Source organism: Loxodonta africana, chromosome 16, assembly GCF_030014295.1.
Source record: "Loxodonta africana isolate mLoxAfr1 chromosome 16, mLoxAfr1.hap2, whole genome shotgun sequence".
Lineage (NCBI taxonomy): Eukaryota > Metazoa > Chordata > Mammalia > Proboscidea > Elephantidae > Loxodonta > Loxodonta africana.
In genome coordinates this window covers 27,163,539-27,184,264 of record NC_087357.1, presented here as the reverse complement: position 1 = coordinate 27,184,264, position 20,726 = coordinate 27,163,539, and the positions used below count along the sequence as shown (strand labels likewise).

The window sequence follows — 20,726 nt, the reverse complement described above, 5'->3', positions numbered from 1 at the left end:
TGTCCTAAATGCAGTAGAACGTAGTGGTTCAAAGTTGAGCCATTTAGACCCCCAAATGCCTGGATTTAAACCACCTGCTATCCACTTGACCTTGGGTGAGTTACTTAACCTCCCATTCTTCAGGCACTCATTTCTAAATGGGAATAATAACTGTACCTACACTTCCTTTTGTTGCAAATACATGTATCACCTAGAAAAGTGCCTGACATATAATAAAAAAAAAAAAAAAATTTTTGTTTTTTTATTTTATTACTAGTTACATATAATAAGTAACCAGTAATTGTTATTATGTTAGTCAACTCATTGCTGTTGACTCCAACTCATAGTGACTCTGTAGTACAAAGCAGAACTGCCCCACAGGGTTTCCAAGGAATGGCTGGTGGATTCAGCTGCTGACCTTTTGGTTAGCAGCCTAGCTCTTAAGCACTGTGCCACTAAGATCCCCGGTGACAAAGTGGGTAACAGGTACTGCTCCAATGGGTTTGGTTTTTGTTTGGTATTATTAATTATTTCTCTAGCCCCCATTAAGTGGTAGGCTTTTCCCACCTTTAACTGAAATCCTATCATGTCCAAACTTAACTTGGAGAACCTAGCAATTCTCAAGTGACTTTTCAGTTAAATATGCCAGAAAGAATATGTAGGTTTAACCCATAATACTTTTCTCATTTTTATGGTGCTCTCTGTTTAGTCCATTACCACAAATGCAATTTTATTTCTCACAATGTAATATGTTTCGTCACTTCTCAAATGTTCTGGCTCTGCTGAGACTTCTGCATCATGGGGGATGGTTCTCAATTCAGCTCCTTAAGTGAGGAACATGAAGTTATTTTTTCCCCTTAGGCCCGAGGCTATGCTAGCCCCTACCAGCCATCAGCTCTTTCTGGCAGCTGGAACATCAGGCTTTCTCAAGACATATCCCCACCAGCTACTAATATGATTAAGCTGTGGCCTCCAACATAGCTTGATTATTTGGTCTGAATCTATGCTTCTCTCTTTCCACCTACCTTTAATTTTGGGACATTTTTCCAGAACAATTGGGACGAGGCAACCAACATAGTTTACGCTTTATGAATCAGTACAGTGAACCTACCTCAAGATAAAATGTTGTAATATGTCCTAAATGCAATAGAACATAGTGGGTTCAAAGTTGAGCCATTTAGACCCCCAATTGCCTGGATTTAAACTACCTGCTATCCACTTGACCTTGGGTGAGTTCAGGCAGCTCACTTTTTTGGAGTGCCAATGCTGACCATAAATTTCCTAACCAAAAGAGGTTAATAAAAATAATCAAATACTGTTTTAGTGTTCTGATATTTTAAAACATGCTTATAAAGCACCTCCTATATCTCATATGCCAAACAAAGGAGTCTTGGTGGTGCAGTGATTAAGCACTTGGCTGCTAACTGAAAGGTTGTCAGTTCAAACCCACCAGCCACTCCGTGGGAGAAAGATGTAGCAGTCTGCTCCTGTAAAGATTTACAGCCTCAGAAACTCTCTGGGACAGTTCTACTCTGTCCTATAGGGTCACTATGAGTCAGAATCGACTCAAGAGCAACAGGTATGTGCCAAACACAGGTCTCTGGGTGGTGGAAACAGTTTGTGCTCAGCTACTAATCTAAAGGTTGGCGGTTCAAACCCACCTGGCAGTGCCACAGAAGAAAGTCCAGGTAAACTGCTTCCATAAAGATTACAGTCAAGAAAACCCAATGGAGTAGTTACGCTCTGTGCCATGGGATCACCATGCGTCAGCACTGACTCGAAGGCAACAGGTTTGGTTTTTTGGTTTATGTGCCGAACACAGGGCACATAGAAATTAAAAGAATGGAGCTGTGCCTTTTACAGTTCACCATTAACTGGAACACAAACCAGACGATGCCTCGGGCTTCTTGGAAGGAAGCACAGAGAGAGTGACTTGGCACGTAAGATCTCTTCTCACAAGATTCAGGTATTTCTTCTTGAAAATTGGAGAAGTCCTCAGAAAGGATGTGATATCCAAGTTATGTCTTAAGACTGAAAAGGATTTCATTGGAGTAGATATGATGGACTAACTTGCTTGGCAGTGGAAGCAGCATGAGAAAAGGCACAGGCACATGGGTGGACAGGTCTACTTGATGACTGGGAATCTGCAATGGCTAGGAGCATGTATGCCTTTGAGGCAAGAAAACCAAGGTCAAAGAGCCACAGAGATATTTTAAAGTTGGCATGTACGTGACAATTGTGAGGTCCTCACTGCTTACATTCTCTCCAACGCTGTAATTACAAACCCACTGCCATCAAGTTGATAATGACTCAGAGCGACCCTACAGGACAGAGTAGAACTGCCCCTTAGCATCTCCAAGAGGCAGCCGGTGGATTCAAACTTCTGACTTTTTGGTTAGCAGCCGAACTCTTAACCACTATGCCACCAGGGCTCCCTTCCCTAATCAGGGGTTGGCAAACATTTTATCTAAAGGGCCAGATAGTAAATACTTGGCTACAAGGTCTCTGTTGCAACTATTGAGCTCTTGTCATTGTAGCACAAAAGCATCAACAATACACAAACAAGTACCCATAAAACTTTATATCATACAATTTTCATGTGTCACAAAATATTCTTTTGATTTTTTTTTTCCAGCCATTTAAAAATATAAAAACCATTTCTTTTAGCTTGTGGGCCATACAGAAACAGGTGGTGGCCAGAGTTGGCCTGCAGGCTATAATCTGCTGCCCCCACCCCCCCAAATAAACTACCTCAAATCCCATCTGCAATAGAAAGATAAATTAATGTCTTTCCTTAAAATGAAAAATGCTATCTTGCTCCTTGACAGATATTTTCAAGACCCACACAGAGGAGGTTCTAGGATACCTCTAAAGTTGGTGAGCTTTTAAAGCAATACATTTTTTCCTTTCCCCAAGATCTTAATGGAAGTTAAATGAATGTCACGGGGAGACCCAAGTAGAAAATTAAACCAGGGCTTCTTAGGTGACTAGAAGGGAGCTCTTTGAAGACAGTAACTGACATGAGTCTCGGGGCATATTTAGCATTAGCTGGGAAGCTCATTCCCAAATCATTTGTCTCTAATTGGCAAAGCGCCTGAGTTGTTCCCTCTGCTACAGCTGCACAAAACACTAGAGAAAAATTCCTAAGTCACCATACCCTAAAGTCAGATGGGGACCTTGGAACACTAAATTCTACTGTGAAAAGAGGAGATAGCAATACTTTAAAAATATTTTGTGTGTGTGTGTATGAAGATTTAGGCGGACAATTTCTCTCTTTGGAAAACTCAGATTCATTTGGCCAGTTGAGGCCTAGTACTTAATAGAACATTCCAAGATGCAGAATCTAATCTGCTATTTTAAAACACTGTCAGCCTTAGTTCCAGGTATATTGGGCACTGAGATGATGAAGAGACAGAGAGCACCCTGGTCACAGCTTGTTGACTGTGCCAGCAACCTAAGATGAACCCGAGATCTGCACTATAGGGAGTTACAAACAGGAACGAATAGCCTTTCCTCCTACCCAAACCTAATTTATCTGGAAAAGTCCTAATCTTGTATAAAGGCCTAGCTGAAATGTCAGTTTGCTTTAAAGCTTTGCCTCCCATTCTCAGGCAACATCAGTTGTCTCCCACTCGTCTTTGCTCCCATAGCGCTTTGCACAAAACCCTGTTACATCTATTATGCACTTAATACACTAAATTGCAGTTCATCTGTTTATGTGTCTGTTCCCACCAGAACATGCACCCTCAAGGGTAAAGATCAGGTCTTTTTCATCTTTGTATTTCCAGCACTTAGCACAGTGCTGACACAACAGGCACTTAAAACACGTTTTAGTATTTTTATTATTAAAGAAATGCATACCCATGGTAAAAATTCAAAAGAGGGCAGATGAACGTAACGGAAAGTTTAAAAGTTGCTTTTTTCCACTATTGAGACCATCGGTCCCACTTTCCAATGGAAACCACTCTTAAGGGATTCTGAAAAATGTAAAAATGCTCCACGCACCCCTTCTATCCAACACCCAACCCATCACACGAGCAGGAATGCCTGCTGCTGCTAGCGACATGCCCAGGTGCAAAATCTCCAAAGCAAAAGGCCAGAGAAGCCCAGCAGTATAGTCAGAAGGTACATCAGCCTAGGACCAGGTCTACTCTGGGCTTTTTATGATTTGATATGCTGCATGCTCTCCCCTCTCAATGACCCTTTCCTCTCTTATTTTCATCTCCCACGTTCTTTCTGTGACTCTCACTCTGTCTCCATGCCTCTATCACCACTCTTTCTGTCTCTCAATCGGCCTTTCTCTTTCTATGGTTTCCCTTTTTCCTCCTCTTTCTCAATCAGCCTTTGTTGTCTCTTCCTCGCTTTCTGTGTTTGCCTCTATCATTCTTTTCATGCACTCACTCTCTCTCCATCTCTCTGCTTCTCGTGTGTCTCTCTTTCTGCTTCTGTCTCTCTCTTTCTCATTGTTGCGGAGATGGTCTTCCACTCAATTCCCACACCCAATAAACATACTTACCCTAGCCTTACAAGCCTATCTAAGGGCTCACTTTTAATAGTGGAGACTTTCATTTTGTACATCTGGTCTTAAGTTACTGTGACATGAATGCACATAGCTGTACAAGGGCGCATATATGTATTTTGTGTGCATTCACATGTAAAAACATGATGTAGAAATAGGGTCAAGATTGAGAAAGAGACTGAGATGTAAACTGAAATATATGCTCCTTTATTGGGGACTGGAATCACTAGAATTTCTAGAAGATACAGTCAGAGTGGTGAAATTACTTATAGTTCTTCCTCTCTCTGAAATCAACAAAGTGGATACCAAACAAAAGGTTGGGTAGCACCTGCTGCTGTCCACCCAGAAGAGAGACAAAGAGTGGTCTTCTTGCTGCTTTGCAAAAACCCTAGACACCAACTCTCTCTCCCAACAATAGTGATTGGAAAAAAAGCAGGCAACTTGAACATGGGCTCTTTATCTAGTTTATTCACTGCTGTGGTGTCGATTCCAACTCATAGTGACCCTATAGGACAGAGCAGAACTGCCTCATAGGGTTTCCAAGGCTGTAAATCTTTACAGAAGCAGACTGCCACATCTTTCTCCAGCAGAGCTGGCCGGTGGGTTCAAATCACCGACCTTTTGATTCAAAGCTGAGCCCTTTAACCACTGCACCACCAGGGCTCTTTGTTTAATTTAGTTGCCTGGAATTCAGTTCAAATGAAGCCAAGGTCACAAGCTCTCCGCAGTGTAATGAGTTGCTTAATATGGCCTTTCTAGCCATGGTCTTTGTAATGATTATTATACAATGACTGAGTGGGACTATGCAAATAAGGTATATGGAACCTGTGATGTTTGGGATTAAGCATCAATTTGGCTAGGCCATGATTCCCAGTATTGTATGGTTGTCCTCCATTTTATGTGTTGTGGATCCTGACTTCTACATGTTCATGAGGTAGGATTGGTGTACGGTGTGTCCAGGGTCGAACCCTTGCAGGAGAGTTCCATCTTTACTAAAAAGTTCCATCTTTACTAAAGTTACACCCTTCCCGGGGGTATGGCCTGAATCTAAGATATATGTGTGTGTCCTAATGAGGCTCCCTCTCTCTCTGCATCTGGATCCTGCTTCCGGTTCATGATCAACTGACCTCCCCAGAGGTCTGCTCTCTGACCTGCAGAAGAATCACAGGCCTCCACAACCCCCTGGGCCAGTGTCTTATCATGTGGCCTGATTCACCAGCTTCTGCAGCTTTGTGAGACAGTGGCCTGTGGTCTGAATTGCTGATTTGGGTTTGTCAGCCCCTGCAGCCATGTGGGTCAGAGGAAACCTAGGCCTGATCCACAAACTTGGGATGTGCCAGCCTCCACAACTGTGTGAGCCGTTTCCTTTATATGGTTTGTGAGTTCTGTGAGACGTTGCAGTGAATTAGGGAACCCAACAACAGGTGGGAGTGTACGGGGGCTGGGGAGAGGGAATAGCTGATGTTAGAGATGATGGAGTGGTACGGCAGCTTGGAAGTTGGATGTTTGGGACATCTTTAACCTCCACCTCACCTAGGAACCAGCTTTGTCATGATCCTTATGAAATAAATTATTTGTTCACTCTTGCTCTCTTTTTATTTTCATTTTTTCAAATAAGTTTTAAAAATAACTCAAGTAATGTATGTTCACGGAGAAACAATGAAAAACGTGAGTCAACAAAAAGAAAAGGAAAGGAGAAAATAAAAACAACAACAAAAAATCACCTAAAAGACCTGGCAAACATTTTGAGTGATACCTTCCCTTGGTTTTCATAATTATGTACTTTCTTTTTTACAAAAGTAGAATTTCATAGGAAACAATAATTCAAAAATATATAGATATTTATATTATGACCCAGGTACATTGCTAGGGACTTGGGATACATCAGGGAACAACAAAGGGAAAAACCTCTGCCCTCAGGGTCTTATGTTTGTACTAGTTTGCAATCTGTTTTGTTTTTCCTCTAGTATTTTGTGGAAAGTTACACAAGAAATATACAATCTGTCTTTTGTAGCATACATGTACAAGGTCACCAGTTGCTTATGTCACGTGAAAATCCAGTTTCCCCCAAGGAAACTGCAAATAAAACAGCCAATATTTAATAAGTGACCACGATGTGCAATTAGCTGGAGATGCTGAAAGGGATGCCAAAAAGCCTGAGCCAGGGCCTCACCTTCATATATAAGAAAATTGAAAATGGAGCAAAAGAATAAAAATACAGAAACAGAAGCAAAATCATGAGTAACATACTACAAACGTCTTTTTAACAGGCCATATTTGAGCATTACTAGTATTCATAGTAATATGAACAAATTAATGATGGCAATAACAATAACAACAACTAACCCTAATTGATTGCTTACTATATGCCAGATGCTACTTTAAGCATCTTGATATCAATTATCTCCTTTCACCCTCAAGCAAACCTATGGAAATCATTATCCCCCTTGTATAAACGAGGAAATTAAGGCATAGAGTCACAAAGTTAATTGCTCAAGTTTATACCCAAATACAGTAGATGGTAAATGCAGGGATTCAAACCAACCACCAAAACACTGTGCTCTTAAAAGTCATATACCGTTTCAGCCAGTTAAGATGCATCTTGCTTGCGGTTGTGTGAACAACCAGAAAGGATCAACTCCTAGAATACATCCAATGATAGAAATGTTCCCACTTGACAGAAAGGCACACCTGCCTCTGCCTGGAGGGCTAGGTGTTGACCCATGTAATCATCACTCTGCTCTCATACAGAGCTTTTCAAAGGGTTTTCTCCATTGGGCTTACAGTTTCCATAGAGGAGATGACAGAAGCTGTGGACTTCGGCTCTTCATAGGGGAAAAATAAATCATATTGACACAAAATTGTATATTCAAAGGGATCCACAGATCCCAAAACTCATACATAAATCTTAGGGAAATGATTTTTTCTGGAGTCCGTGGTAGTACAAATGGTTATTGTGCTAGGCTGCTAACAAAAAGGTTGGAAGTTCGAGTCCACTCAGAAGCACTTCAGAAGACAGGTCTGGCAATCTACTTCCAAAATATCAGCCACTGCAAACCCAGTAATACTCTGACACTCATGGGGTCTACATGCGTTAGAACTAACTCAACAGCAAGTGATTAAGAATCTCCTAGGGAGCTTGTAAAACATAAAAGGTTCCTGGGCTCTGCCTCTCCATCAGGTGAATAGAAACAGGTACCCTAAGGACTCTTCTTTGAGAAACACTGCCCTAGGCACCTATGAGACAACCCATGGTTACCCAGTTAAGAATCCCTCCATCAGTTCGGAAAAATACAAGGTAGGGCAAGTGAGGCCGCAGGTGGGTTTTTAAGCCAGGGTAAAAAATGTACCCAAAATAGCCCTTTTCTCTTTAACGATTCTAATCAAGAGAGTGTAGTGGGAAGTGCTGAGATAAGGAAAGATCTTTTACTTTTAATCCCTGCATAGGCCCTGGAGCAGAAGGATTGATTCTGAGTCCCCACACCCCTTCCTACTCTGGTTAGTGGAAGATGACTAGAGGCCTCAAGCCCTTGGCTCCAGGGCATGACACGACTAGCTGGTAGTTTGATAACATGATTCTTATTAGTGCTTTCTTCACAAAGTGCACAAGTTGTCCACATTGTAATTCTAGGGTCATCAGCCAGCAGGGAAAAACCAAACAGCACATCTCACACGTCCTCCCAGGATAACAAGACACCACCCATTAATAACCCCAGGCAAGCCACTCATGGGTATGGACGGAGGTTAGGGCTTTGACCACAGAGCAACTTATTATCAAGTCAAGTACAGCAGGTCAGTGACCTGAGAGCAGGATGACGTGAAAGCAAGAGCCTTGAGATGTGTCACTCAGGCCAACAGCTCCCCTACCAGCCTCTGTACCAACTTGTGAAGTACCCTCTACAGGAACTCAAAAACACCCATACAATGGGATGGCATGATCTAACAAAAGAGCCTTGGAGCCAGAGAGGAATAGTCAAATCTCAGCTCCTCCACCTTCCAGCTAGGTGACCTTGGGCAAGTTCTTGAACACCTTAGAGCCTCATTTTCATGGCGTTAAAATGAAGCTAATGATATCGAGTTATTGTGAAGATTAAGTAAAATAATGTGGTGAAATTCTAGAATACTTTCACGAAGCCGCTCACTAAATCGGTGGTTATTTATATTGATATTGTTAAGATGGGCTTCTTTTATAATCAATATGTCTTATCTGGCTACAGAGAGTTGTCCCTAGTGTTCAGCAAAGCCCCAGCCCAAAAGTTAGAAAAGGTGACTCAACTACAATCCTTCAGCATATAAAAATCCATTAGCGTCAACAGGCATTCCTTGTGAGTCCTCCAGGTTGACTATTGCTGTTCCCAAATGCTGACACTCAAGGTTCCCTTGACTGAGACCACCTTTAATATTTTTAAAACTAGATCTAATCAGCACAAGATAAAAAGGAGGAAAGGTGGCTCTAGTCCTTTTCCTTCCCCAACCCCCTGCTGCAATAACCCCAGTAGTAAGTAATCTCATCTCCAAAATGCATTAGAAGCAGAATACAAAGGTAGATAGGTTATTGTTGGGAACTCACTTCCAAAAAGTCCCATCACCTCTCTTCAAGGTCACTTTTTAATGGGTTTAAACAATCCACGAGCATGGCTTCTGATGAGGCAACTTGCTCTGAAGCCCACAGCCAATAACTTGAACAGCTAAGCCTAGAACTCAGGAGCACCACGCCCAATATACAAACTTTCTCCTGCAATGGCAAAAGGAGTGGACACAAGTACACAGACATCAGGCAAACCTAAAGCTATGATGCAGCTGTGTTCTATCTCTGGCCTGTGGTAAGGCAACAGTGGACAAAACCAAGAATCAGTCATATAACATGACAAACCGTTTTGACCCTCTTCTTCCACTAACCAACTTGCTAATAGCCATGTCTTACTTTCCCCATCCAAGAAATGTATATAATATTTGCCTTCCTATCTCATAGGACTGTGGCAAGAATACAGCTGAAGTGATAGAAGTAGTTTTCAAATCTTTGAAAACTGAAGCAGTTTGAAAAGCGAAAAGGGCTATAGCAGGTCTAAGGGGGCATAGCAACATTCAGGAGTGCTACAGAAACAGACACAATATCTTTTATGCACATGTGAAATTTCATGCAGGGTTACCTACAGAACATTCACATCCTTTTCTTCCCACCTACGTTTTAGAATAGGCTCTGTTCTTTCCTTATAAACCTTGCACAGTAAGAATCCACTTTTGTTTGTCGCCAACCATTTGCTATTGCATCCATTTGATCTGAGCAGAGCCCACACTCTTCCGGAGTGACCCTTCCACACTTGCGCATAGCCTGGCTCCTCCTCATGCTGACCCCACCTCTTCTCTGCCCTCGCCTTCGGCCACTGCAGGGACTGTTTGGCCAGTACCTCCTCCAGCAGACACAGGTGCATTCTCCATACTTTCTAGCCAGAGATGTGAGACAGTAATTGAGACAAACACAAAGCAGGACAAATATTTTCCGTATGTGTAGTGGCTTAACATAAGCTGGCAGGGAGTCAAATGAATTTATCCTCTGAGCAGCCCAGCCGGTGATATTTTTTTTACCAAGATCTTAAAAAAAAAAAAAAAAAAAAGTCCTCTTGTGAAAACTGTGACCGTGGGAAATGTCAAGGTAAAAATGAAACAATGATGATTCCAGCTGGGATTTAATGTGCAAATAAGGGCGGTCATGGCTTTAAGTGACCGTACAGATTTTTGTTTTCTTATTGGGCTTGGAATATACTCAAACTCACTACAAGATTAATGTATATATATTTCTTGTTTAAATCATATTTTTGAAATGATTTCCAAGATGACAAAGTTAGTTACACATATTTTTCATTTAAGGTGGGCTAACTTCCTAGATACAGATTAAGAATTTTAATTTCTCTACTCTCAATTTTTACTCATGCCATAGTTTCAGCTCAAAATATTCTTGTAATATTTTCATATCTTTCTTAAAATCCACACCACGTTTCAAGATTTAGCTGATGTACTAGCTCTGCAAGAAAGCCAGAAGATGCCCAGCCCACCTCTGAGCTCCTGTATCAACTTGTGCTCTACTGAGAATACTTGGCTTCCGCTGTCTCAAAGGTGGATTCCTTGGGCTCAGGGCTGAACGCTCTTTGAGAGCAAGCTTTATCTCTTTTCATCTTTGTGCACCACCCCACATATATCCCTATACCAGTACCTGATATATGTTAGAAGCTCAATAAATACCTGTAGAATTAAAAGCAAATACGATACCTTATGTAAAGCTCTTAGCATAGTGCTATCACATGGCAGCCACTTCTTAAAGGTGAGCAATAATCATTCTTATAAATAAATTTTATTATTCTTATTTTGTACCCAAGCCTCTGGAGTTTCTGGGGTCCCTGAATCAATAGTCATATTGATTGTCTTAGTTATCCAGTGCTGTTATACCACAAATACTACGAGTGGATGGAAGTACATTTAACATCCACATTTCTAGCAACATGCTTTTGCTGGTGACATATGTATTCTCCAAGACGAGAGAGGCTTTCTCTATAGGTCTCCTCACTTCCTTCTGAGGCCTCACCAGAGCTGCCTTTGATGTCCATAATTCCACCAATGGTCTCTTCGAGGCAATCTAGGGTTTTACTATTAAAACCAAACACAAACCAGTTGCTATCAAGTCGATTTTGACTCATAGTCACCCTGTAGGACAGAGTAGAACTTCCCCATAGAGTTTTCAAGGAGTGTCTTGTGGATTCGAACTGTTGACCTTTCGGTTAGCAGCCATAGCACTTAACCACTACGAGAGTCTCTACCCATTACCCAATTCCAAAACCGCTTCCACATTTTAGGTGTCTGTTAGAGTAGCACCCCATTCCCTGTACCAAATTCTGTCTTCATTATCTAGTGCTGCTATAAAATAAGTACCACAAGAGGATGGTTTTAACAAACAGAGATTTATTTCCTCACAGTTTAGGACGCTAGAAGTCCAAACTGAGAGCACTGGCTCTAGGGAAAGGCTTTTTTCTCTCTGTCAGCTCTGGAGGAAGCTCCTTGCCTCTTCAGCGTCTGCTTCTTGCTTCTTTAGAGATCTCCAGGTTTCTTGCTTCTTAGCTTGCTTGTTTAAACTCTTTTATATCCCAAGAGATTGACTCAAGATACACCCTACACTAATCCTGACTCATTAACATAACAAAGACAACCCATTCCCAAATGGGAGTATAACCACAGGCATAAAAACAAAACAAAACCCACTGCCATCAAGTCCACTCATAGCAACCCTATAGGACAGAGTAGAACTGTTCCACAGGGTTTCTAAGGCTATTAATCTTTACGGGATCAGATTACCACATCTTTCTCCCATGGAGTGGCTGGTAGGTTTGAACAGCTGACCTTTTGGTTAGCAGCCAAGGGCTTAACCACTGCGCAACCAGGGTTTTTCACCACAGGCAGAGAGATTAGGGTTAACAACACATATTTTGGGAGACACAATTCAATCTATAACATCAATTTATTCTAGAAAATCTCATTAAAAATCTAAGGTATGTTTATGTTTCAATCTTAGATTAGGTTTTTTTTGTTGTTGTTCAAAGATAGCAAGATTAACATGAAAATGAGAGAAGAGATACTTAATAAACTATGTTTTACTGCAAATCCATGTCCCCAGATTGAAATGAAAGCCCGCTTGGATCTAAATTTCTGGACTTCCTATAAATGAGTATGCATATGAGTTATGGGAATAGAATAGTCATGTGAAACACAAAGCTTGCTCACTTACAGGTTAAGGGTACTGGCCACTGTGCCATGTTTCTATCCCCAGCGCTATCAGTGCATTTAAACATAGTAGGTACACAATATCTCCAGGATGAGCACACTCTTCAATTAATTTCAACCTGTAAAGGATTCCAGTAGTGCTCCAGTCTATCAGTGTTATTTTAGGGAGGATGAAATTGAGGCTACAAAACTTCAACATGCCATGACTACATATCAAATTTTCATATACTTCCCTCACTAGAAGCTAGGATTCTTGACTCCCAGTAGGGAATTCTTCCTTCAAACAAAAACAAGAACTCTCATGCGCTGAGCACTTAGTACGTACCAGGCACTTGGCATAACCCAGTGCCATCAAGTCGATTCCGACTCATAGCGACCCTATAGGAAAGAGAAGAACTGCCCCATAGAGTTTTCAAGGAGTGCCTGGTGGATTTGAACTGCTGACCCTTTGGTTAGCAGCTGTAGCACTTAACCACTACGCCACCAGGGTTTCCCTGGCACTTAGCATACATGATGTCAAATCTCCAGGAAAAAACCCACAAGAGGAGTAAAACCAAAAAACAAACACGTTGCTGTCAAGTCGATTCCAACTCATAGTGACCCTATAGTGTTACCCCCATATTTTAGATGAGGAAACTGGGACTCCAAGAATTTAAGTATCTTGATCAAGCCCCCCCCCCCCCCCCCCGCCACCCCAGTGCTGGTCAGCAGGAGAGCTATGATTCAAATTCCGATCTGTCTGCTTCCAAAGCCCACCTTCTTCCTCCTGCCATAGCACATTTACATACCTTCTTCCTCCTGCCATAGCACATTTACATTCGTTAATAGCATGAAACATTGATCAGAAAAGTAATTATGTGGGCTTGCTAGAGAAAGCTGAAATCCTTTAACATTTTACTTTAAAAAAAAAAAAAAGATATCAAAATATATCACCAAGTCGTGTTCATATACAATCTCTCTATACAATCATATTTTGCTGTTAGCTCAGAAAAATAATCCATTACTGACGAACAACAGATCTGAAAGCTGAATGATTGCAGGTTGCCTCATGCTCAATGAATCACCAGGTACAGATTCCATGTCTCCAGAAAGATGAAGAGGTGGGTGGGTGAGAACAACTAAATCACTTCTTAAGATAAGGAGCACGATGTGACAGGCATTTGTTAAAGTCCTTTCTTTTCTATAGGGAGATGGAGCTTCCAGCTAAGAGTATCCACTCCTCCCATCATCTTCTGAAATCCACCCAAGATAGGATTATTTGAAAAACAGACTCCAAAAGGTTTGAGTTTTTCTGTTCTACCTGAAAGTCAATAACACAAGCCATTCTGTGGGTTTTCGGGGTCAGATCACTCTGGGTTCCACCCCTCCTTTGCCAATGACCTCCTGCATCCTCTTGGTGAGTCATTTAGCCTTTCGGGGTCTCAGTTTCCTCCTCTGTGTAATGGGGGTAATAACACTAGTCACAACAAAATTAAGAGAGATGATGAATGCAAGGCATTTACTAGAAAACCTTGCCCAGAGTGGGACTCAGTCTATTCACTAAGGTTGGATGCCAAATGTCAAGTACCAGAACACCCAAAGGCAAAGAGGTACATGGAAATCCATCAGACCATCATGATCTTTATTTAAGAAATGCAGCATTAAAACTAAAATAGTGGAAAAGTATAAGTGAAAGCTTCTGTTAACAATTTTTATGACAAAGGGACAACATAGTGAAGTGAATTATCCTAATTAATTCCAGCATAAAAGTATAAAAAATAAGGATTAACACCTGCCGCCTACCTAACAAGTATTTTAAAAGGATTAATGAGGGTAGCACTTAGAAATTCCTTGGAAATAAGGAATAAGCATACACACACATACATAGACAAATATATATTTTAACACACTAGGATTACTATACAAATTTAGATCAGGGCACAGCATGTCTCAGATGAGTAGGGTAGGAACAATATGTTCTTGCTTACGACACCAATCTCATGACAAATGATTCATACCCAGCACCTTTCATGCCAAAAAGATCCCCCCAGGTGTTCCATCAACTCAAGCAACGGTTTCCATCAAGCAGGCTGCGGTATAGAGGAATCACGTCACACCCACGGATGAAGCAGGCAGTCATGTCTTTACACAACTGCGTTAAGTCCAACAGTGGAGGGGGCAGGAGAGAGATGGGAAAGAGGTGAGAGAACCATCCAGAATCCCTCAGAAGCTTGACAGACAGCCTATAATTACCATACATTTGCACCTTTAATGCAGGTGTTATTGTAACCAGAGGCCCTTCTTAGCAAAGGCTTTTTAGCTGAAGGTGGGGCAGGTTCAGATAATGGAAATTGCCTGTGGCGCTGAAGAGGCTGGGGGCGGCTTTATGAGGGAGGATGTCTACCTGTGACAAGGTGAGAGCCCCAGATCCTGTCCTCAGGGGAAGGTGACTGGATTTCCAGCTCTGGAGGAAAATGCAGTGCTGTGGAATGAGAGTTCCAAACAGGTGTACAAAACTTTACAGTCAAACTTTACCTTTTATGGCTATCCTGGCATGAAATTCTCTGTAATTAATCTGACACGCGTGGCCCCACTTTGGAGGTAAAGAAATTCACACCACAAATAAGCAGACCTAGTACTCAGGTCTCCACTCTATTTTTTGTGTCACAGAGTTACTAAAACAGTTTCTGTCTTCTCACCCTTTAAAAATATTTTCAATTTTGTGTCTCCTATGCAGCTGGGCCACATAAGTAGGGTCAGCTTTGTTTCGGAGGACCAGGACAAAGCTGATTTCTCTTCCTCCACGCTCTGTATGTATACACTGAAGAAACAATTTGTATGTGAGCAGGGGCAGGGGCAGCGGTGTCCTTATAGGATGTGGGATGTCAGACAGTAGAAATCTCATTGACATGATTTGGGTGCTCATACCTTTAACAGTCACCTACTTGTTTATTCTCTACAGTAGTTCAGATTTCCCTGCACTTTACCCATTTGAGTCCTGATCCCAGTAAGCCCCACTAGGCTTGTAAGCACCATTTTAAAAAAAGAAAAACAAAAGGCCTGGCAGCACTTGGCGCCATTTCTTAAATGGAGTTTCAAATTTGCCAAAGATGTACTCTCCTTTCAAGAGATGAACTCATGTAGAGGTCTAATGGGTGAGTAATATTTTACAGCTTGAATTACATTAAAAGCCAGAAATATTTTGAATCCAAAGTCCTTTCTTCTTGATCCAACAAGATCTAACATGTTTGATCTGTTTAAAATCTCCCCTTAAAGCGAGAAGCTTTGAGTTAATCACTTAAAGCAGTGAGAAAAGTTATTCAATCAATTTAAGAAGATTCATGTTCAAATTGGAGGCTTAATGTTAGTGGTTATGATATGAAAGATACAATAGCTTAAGGTAGGGGATGAGGGCAAAGGTCTCTAGAACTTGAATGGAAAGACTTTCTGCTTCAATTATTTGATTAAACCACTAGAGAACCATATAAAGACACAGCCTCGGTCGTGAATGCTGAGTTGTAGAGAAAACCCTGTTAATACTCTCAGGACAGAGACACCAATACAAAACACTATCACCATGATTTTCCTTAACACAATTTCTGTCTATGTTCTCAAGGAATCCATTAACGACAGACTATTATTTTAAAAGGTTCACGACTTTCATTTAAAAAAAAAAAACTGACAATGAGCACAACACATTAAAGTGGCACTTCACAACTGAAAACACTGTGAAAAGTACTAGGCTGAAAAGACTGCATATCACACACACACACAAAAAAAAATGCAACCTCAGTTTCCTGATGGAAGCCCCAACTTTTATTTCTTTTGTCTTAATTTTACCCATCCTTGGTTTTAATGTTCTCCTTGTCTGCCTTTGGTAGCCTGGAGAACTTTCCACACTTCTACATTGTCTTCAGCTGTTACCAACAGAGCTGGTTCCTTACTACTTCAGCTCATTGATGTTTCTAGGCTCAGTTTAAAGTGGAATGGCTCCCTCAGACTCCAGACATGCAGGCTTTTCCACAAATCTAGGACCTTCCCTGACATGGCCAAAGCATACAGACTTTCACCCTCACTGTACCATCGATCTCCTGTAGTCCAGGGATCACTTTCCTCCCTCCATAAAGGGAGGGCCAAGTCTTTATATGTGCACACTATTCACGAGAGGAGGTCAGGCAACGGGGGAAAACAGGGGTTTGCTGTCACTGGGTTATATCTGATCTTCCTGGGACCGATCATGCTAGAGAACAACCGCTTATTCACAGGCTAGAAAGACCCGGCTCTGAAAACACACTTGCTGGTGCTGTTAGAAGATGCTGGAGAGTTCCCGCCCTGAAACTTGAAGCCACTTGGTCCCCAGAAACAGGGAATCCACTGAGGGCACCTATTGTCCACTTCAGTTCTCCTCCCCCCTGCGGAAGGAGGAGGCAGGAGCTCTGCATACAATATAAAATGGAAAGCCTACAAATACGTCTTCTTGATCCCACTTGAGCTCCTCAGTAAGTCTAGCAAGGAAAGGGAAAGTCACTTGAGGGAATGTCAGCCTGTCTGGAAATTTAACCCTTTTACCTCCATGTCCAGAATACTTTAACCCCCATCTGTCTACTCTTCAGCTCCACACATGCATGCGACCAAAGAAAGAGGAAACAGAGATTTCAGCGCTCAGTTTGAAGCTCTGTTCAGGGTCTAGAGAGGACTAGGATGGTGTTAGTGGGGGTCTGGGGTGAAGGTAGGTCTCCTGGTAGCCAATAATAACTCCTGGGGAATGTGGGCAGCCAAGACTTTAGTTTGGAGCATCCCCTAGGTTCAGAAGCCCCATTCTCCTTTCTTCTCCATCAGATCAAACAGCCGGCTTTAACCCTTTCCACCCTTCACCCCTTGGCCCGCAGTCCCATTTTACTCACGCTGCTGTTGTGGCCAGACCAGTGGACCATAGCTTGGTTGTGTGCTGAGTCGCCCGTCAGAGCAAACGTGGTGCTGGTCAGTCTCAGCTCCTCCATCCGGAAGCGGGTGGCTTTGTCCGGATCTCGCTCCTGAGTCCCAGGCTCCTGCTGCCCCCCGTCCCTTAGCACTCCTCGGGGACTCCCGTTCACGCCTTCGCCTTCAGCCTTTTCCGGGTCCTCTCCGCTCCGTCTCCTCCGGACCGAGCGCGTAGCACCCGCCATGGACAAGCCGGTGCCCCGGGCTCGCTCCAGGGCAAGCGCTCTGTTCCCGGGGGCCACCGTGAACAGGGGGCGCCCAAGGAAGGGTAGGGGCGTGGCAGGCGCCCTGCCTCGTGGCCCCTGGTTAGGGGAGCCCCCTGGGGTCGAGGTCCAGTGCGGATACGAGCCGGGGTGCGGCTGGGGACAGCAGGAGCCGCCGTTGCAGGCGCCCGGGGCGCAGAGGACCAAGAGCCCCGCGCCGGCGAGGAGCGCGCCCAGCCCGGCTGAGGAGCCGCCGCCGGCGCCAACTTTTCCCATCGCGGAGCCGAGAGGAGCGCAGAAGGGTCCCGGCCCGGAGGGGGCGGCGCGGGCTCTCCACGGGCCGGCTTGAGGCAGGCGCTCAGGACCCCAGCTCCATGCAAGTTGGGCCGCGGCGGGGCAGTCGGCGGCGGGCAGGTGGCGGCCGCTGGCCGGGCTGGGCTTGTGCCGAGCGCGGTTCGGACGGAGAAGCCGCCGCCGCCGCCGCCGCGCGGGGGTGGAGCCGAACTGAAGTCACGGGCGGAGGGGCGCGGGCGCGGGCGACGCGGGCAGGAGGCGGGCGCTGCCGGACTCCGGGCGCTGCGTCCCGCTCCCGAGCTGCGCTGCTCGTTGGGGCTGCGGGACTGAAGGCGCCGCCGCCGCCGCTCGCTCTGCGCCCCCGCGGCCGCCGGTCCTCGCGCCGAACCCGCGCGCCCCTCCCACGGGGGCGGCCGGCCGCGGGCTCCGGGACCTGTCGCAGTGTCGGCAGATTTTTGTCCCTCCTTTATGATTTCACTCAGTCTCTGTTGCTCTCTTTCTCTCTTGCTGGCCTTTTCCAGGGCAGGAGGTTGGGATGGGTAGCCTGCCTCTCATTCTGTGTCTTAGTCTTTGTGAGTTGGCATCTCGACCTTACCAGAGCACAGCCTGTGTGTCTGGCCGGTGGAGATCCCGGAAAGGCGGCAGCTGAAAGTGATGTAATTAAATGAGCTGCTGAATGCGTGGGTGGGGGTAGGGGTGGAGGGGGGAAGGGTCTCTCAATTACCACACTTGGGTTCCTTTCCTGACCTCCTAAAACACTCCGTTGGAACCCAATCTCCCTACATTTAATCCTGTTTAAGAGATCACTTTCCTCAACTTAATTTTCCCCTAAGTGTTTTCAGAGCGTGTATCAGGGCTTTCCTAAGAAATTTCAAACTCGATGAGGGGAGGAAGACCAAATCGTGAAAAACTTGGAAGAAGTGTCCCTGTTTACTTTGTCATTTTATCCCCAGTGCTTGGCACTGCGCCGTATACGGTAGGAAACTCGGCAGTCGTTAATTGAATAAATAATTATTGTGTATCTTTTACATATCTGCCTGTCAAATAAATACAGATAGGAAGCATGGAGTTGTATTTTTCTTGAGCCATTTGGTGTCTAGTCCAGAGCTACTAGCATGTGCCTTGAGATCTCTATCAACAAAGTTCAAGGCAGTTGGTGTGCCAACACTAGTTTGCTGTGGGACCTCGGACAAGTCACAATCTCTCACCTTCCTAATGGTTGCATTACCAAAAAACCCAACCCAGTGCTGTCGCGTCGATTCGGACTCATAGTGACCCTATAGGACAGAGTAGAACTGCCCCATAGAGTTTCCAAGGAGGGCCTGGCAGATTTGAACTGCCGACCCTTTGGTTAGCAGCCATAGCACTTAACCACTACACCACCAGGGTTTCCTGGTTGCATTAAATGACCTTTAAAATTCCTTCCACTCCTAAAATTCTGTAGAGTAATTGTATGATTATAATTCCTGCCCAGCCCAGCTCCCCTGCTACTGTTTAAAAGTACAGTAGGTGAATGGGCTTTGAAAATTACAAAGAATTTCTCAAAACCCAAGCCTTTTTTAAATAGACCATTTGCTTCTAAGGTTTGAAATATCCTGAAGTTCCTTTGCAATCCTCACATATAGATAATTTCTCCTAAATTGATGAAACCCCTCCTGCTGTTGCCCAAGAGAAACCCTACTTACACCAAATCCAATGCAGAGTGGGGCTATAAAAAGACTACCCCTGGTGGTGTAGTGGTTAAGAGCTCAGCTGCTAACCAAAAGGTTGGCAGTTCAAATCCACCAGCCACTCCTTAGAAACCCTATGGGGCAGTTCTACTCTGCCCTACAGGGTCACTATGAGTTGGAATCAATTAGACAGCAACAGGTAGTGGTGGTTTATTATTCTACAAAGCCTAAGAAAATTGCAAATGCTACGTAGGCGGGCAGGCTTTTTGGCCAATATGCTTGAGTACCTAAAAGGACAAAAGAGTATCCTGTTTGTTCTGAAAGGAGACAGACTGTTCTCCCCAAAGCACCTTCACTACCCAGGCCTGCACCCTCCTAAGAAGGGAACACTGTCTGGCAAGCTGTGATCTAGACAGAGGAGAGGAGAGCCAGAGGTCCTGCCTCCTTCCCAAATGGTAAATGCTCTTTGTTCAAGCCCAGGCAGCCGTTTTCCTCTTCAGAAAGGTGAGAGCTTTGCAGCATCGTTTGCTTAATGCCTTCTTTCTCTGCCCTGCTAACCTCCTTTCCATTCTAGAAAAGTATGTGGGAATTCCTCCAAGAGAGGAGAACCAGATTAAATTGTCAGAACCCAAATAATTTCCTATTGAGGACTGGAAAAAGCAAAGTGGAAAAGAAAAGAAGAAATTAGTGAATGAAGAAAATTGGTACAAGTATTTTTCCTCTCTGCTGAGTTTACAACTCTCATCTTTCCAAGAACACCTATCCCAGTAAGCCCTATAATGTGGAGGCATTTGTAGCCCCTTTGCTGGTAATTCATAGAAGCTGGTTGTTTTTCAAGGCCTGATTTTAGTTATTTATTTGAGAAAAGGGTTAAACAGATGTGGATGCAATTGGCTCCAATTTTTTTTTTTAATCAATTTATTTTAATTCTTATGGCTCTCTTCTGCAATGGCTTTTGTCAACATTGAAGGCAAAGTACCAGTAATTCCCCAAACCATCCCTCTTTTCCAGAAGACTTAAAGAAGTAGGCTAATCATAGAGGAATGTGGTCTAGTCTATTTGAAGGTATCTTCAATTCAACAATCCACAAAGGAAGCCAACAACTTTTATTAATATAATGTAATAAGACCTGTAGTTCCTATAAAGATTCTTTTCATTGTGCAAATGAAAACTCTATCTTAAATGCAGCCATTCCTCACAATCTCCACTGCTACCACCCTAGTCTAAGCTACCATGATTCCTCACCTGTATCAGTCCAACAACCTCATTACCACTTTTGCTAAGTCACAACTGCTGTGCTCCATCCTTTCTCTACAATAGTAATTTCCAAAG

The 20,726-nt window shown here is 43.6% G+C and overlaps 1 protein-coding gene across 4 annotated transcripts in view; it reads right to left on the bottom strand.

Moving 5' to 3' along the window:
• The window catches only part of SORCS1 (sortilin related VPS10 domain containing receptor 1), a 579,047-nt gene extending 561,341 nt beyond the window's left edge, over positions 1-17,706 (bottom strand). For all 4 annotated transcript variants that reach the window (XM_064269343.1, XM_003409127.3, XM_003409128.3 and 1 more), the window contains exon 1: positions 17,152-17,706. In XM_064269343.1, coding sequence (XP_064125413.1) covers positions 17,152-17,706 — 555 coding nt within the window. The remainder of the gene's footprint in view (positions 1-17,151) is intronic.
• Positions 17,707-20,726: the final 3,020 nt, after the last annotated feature.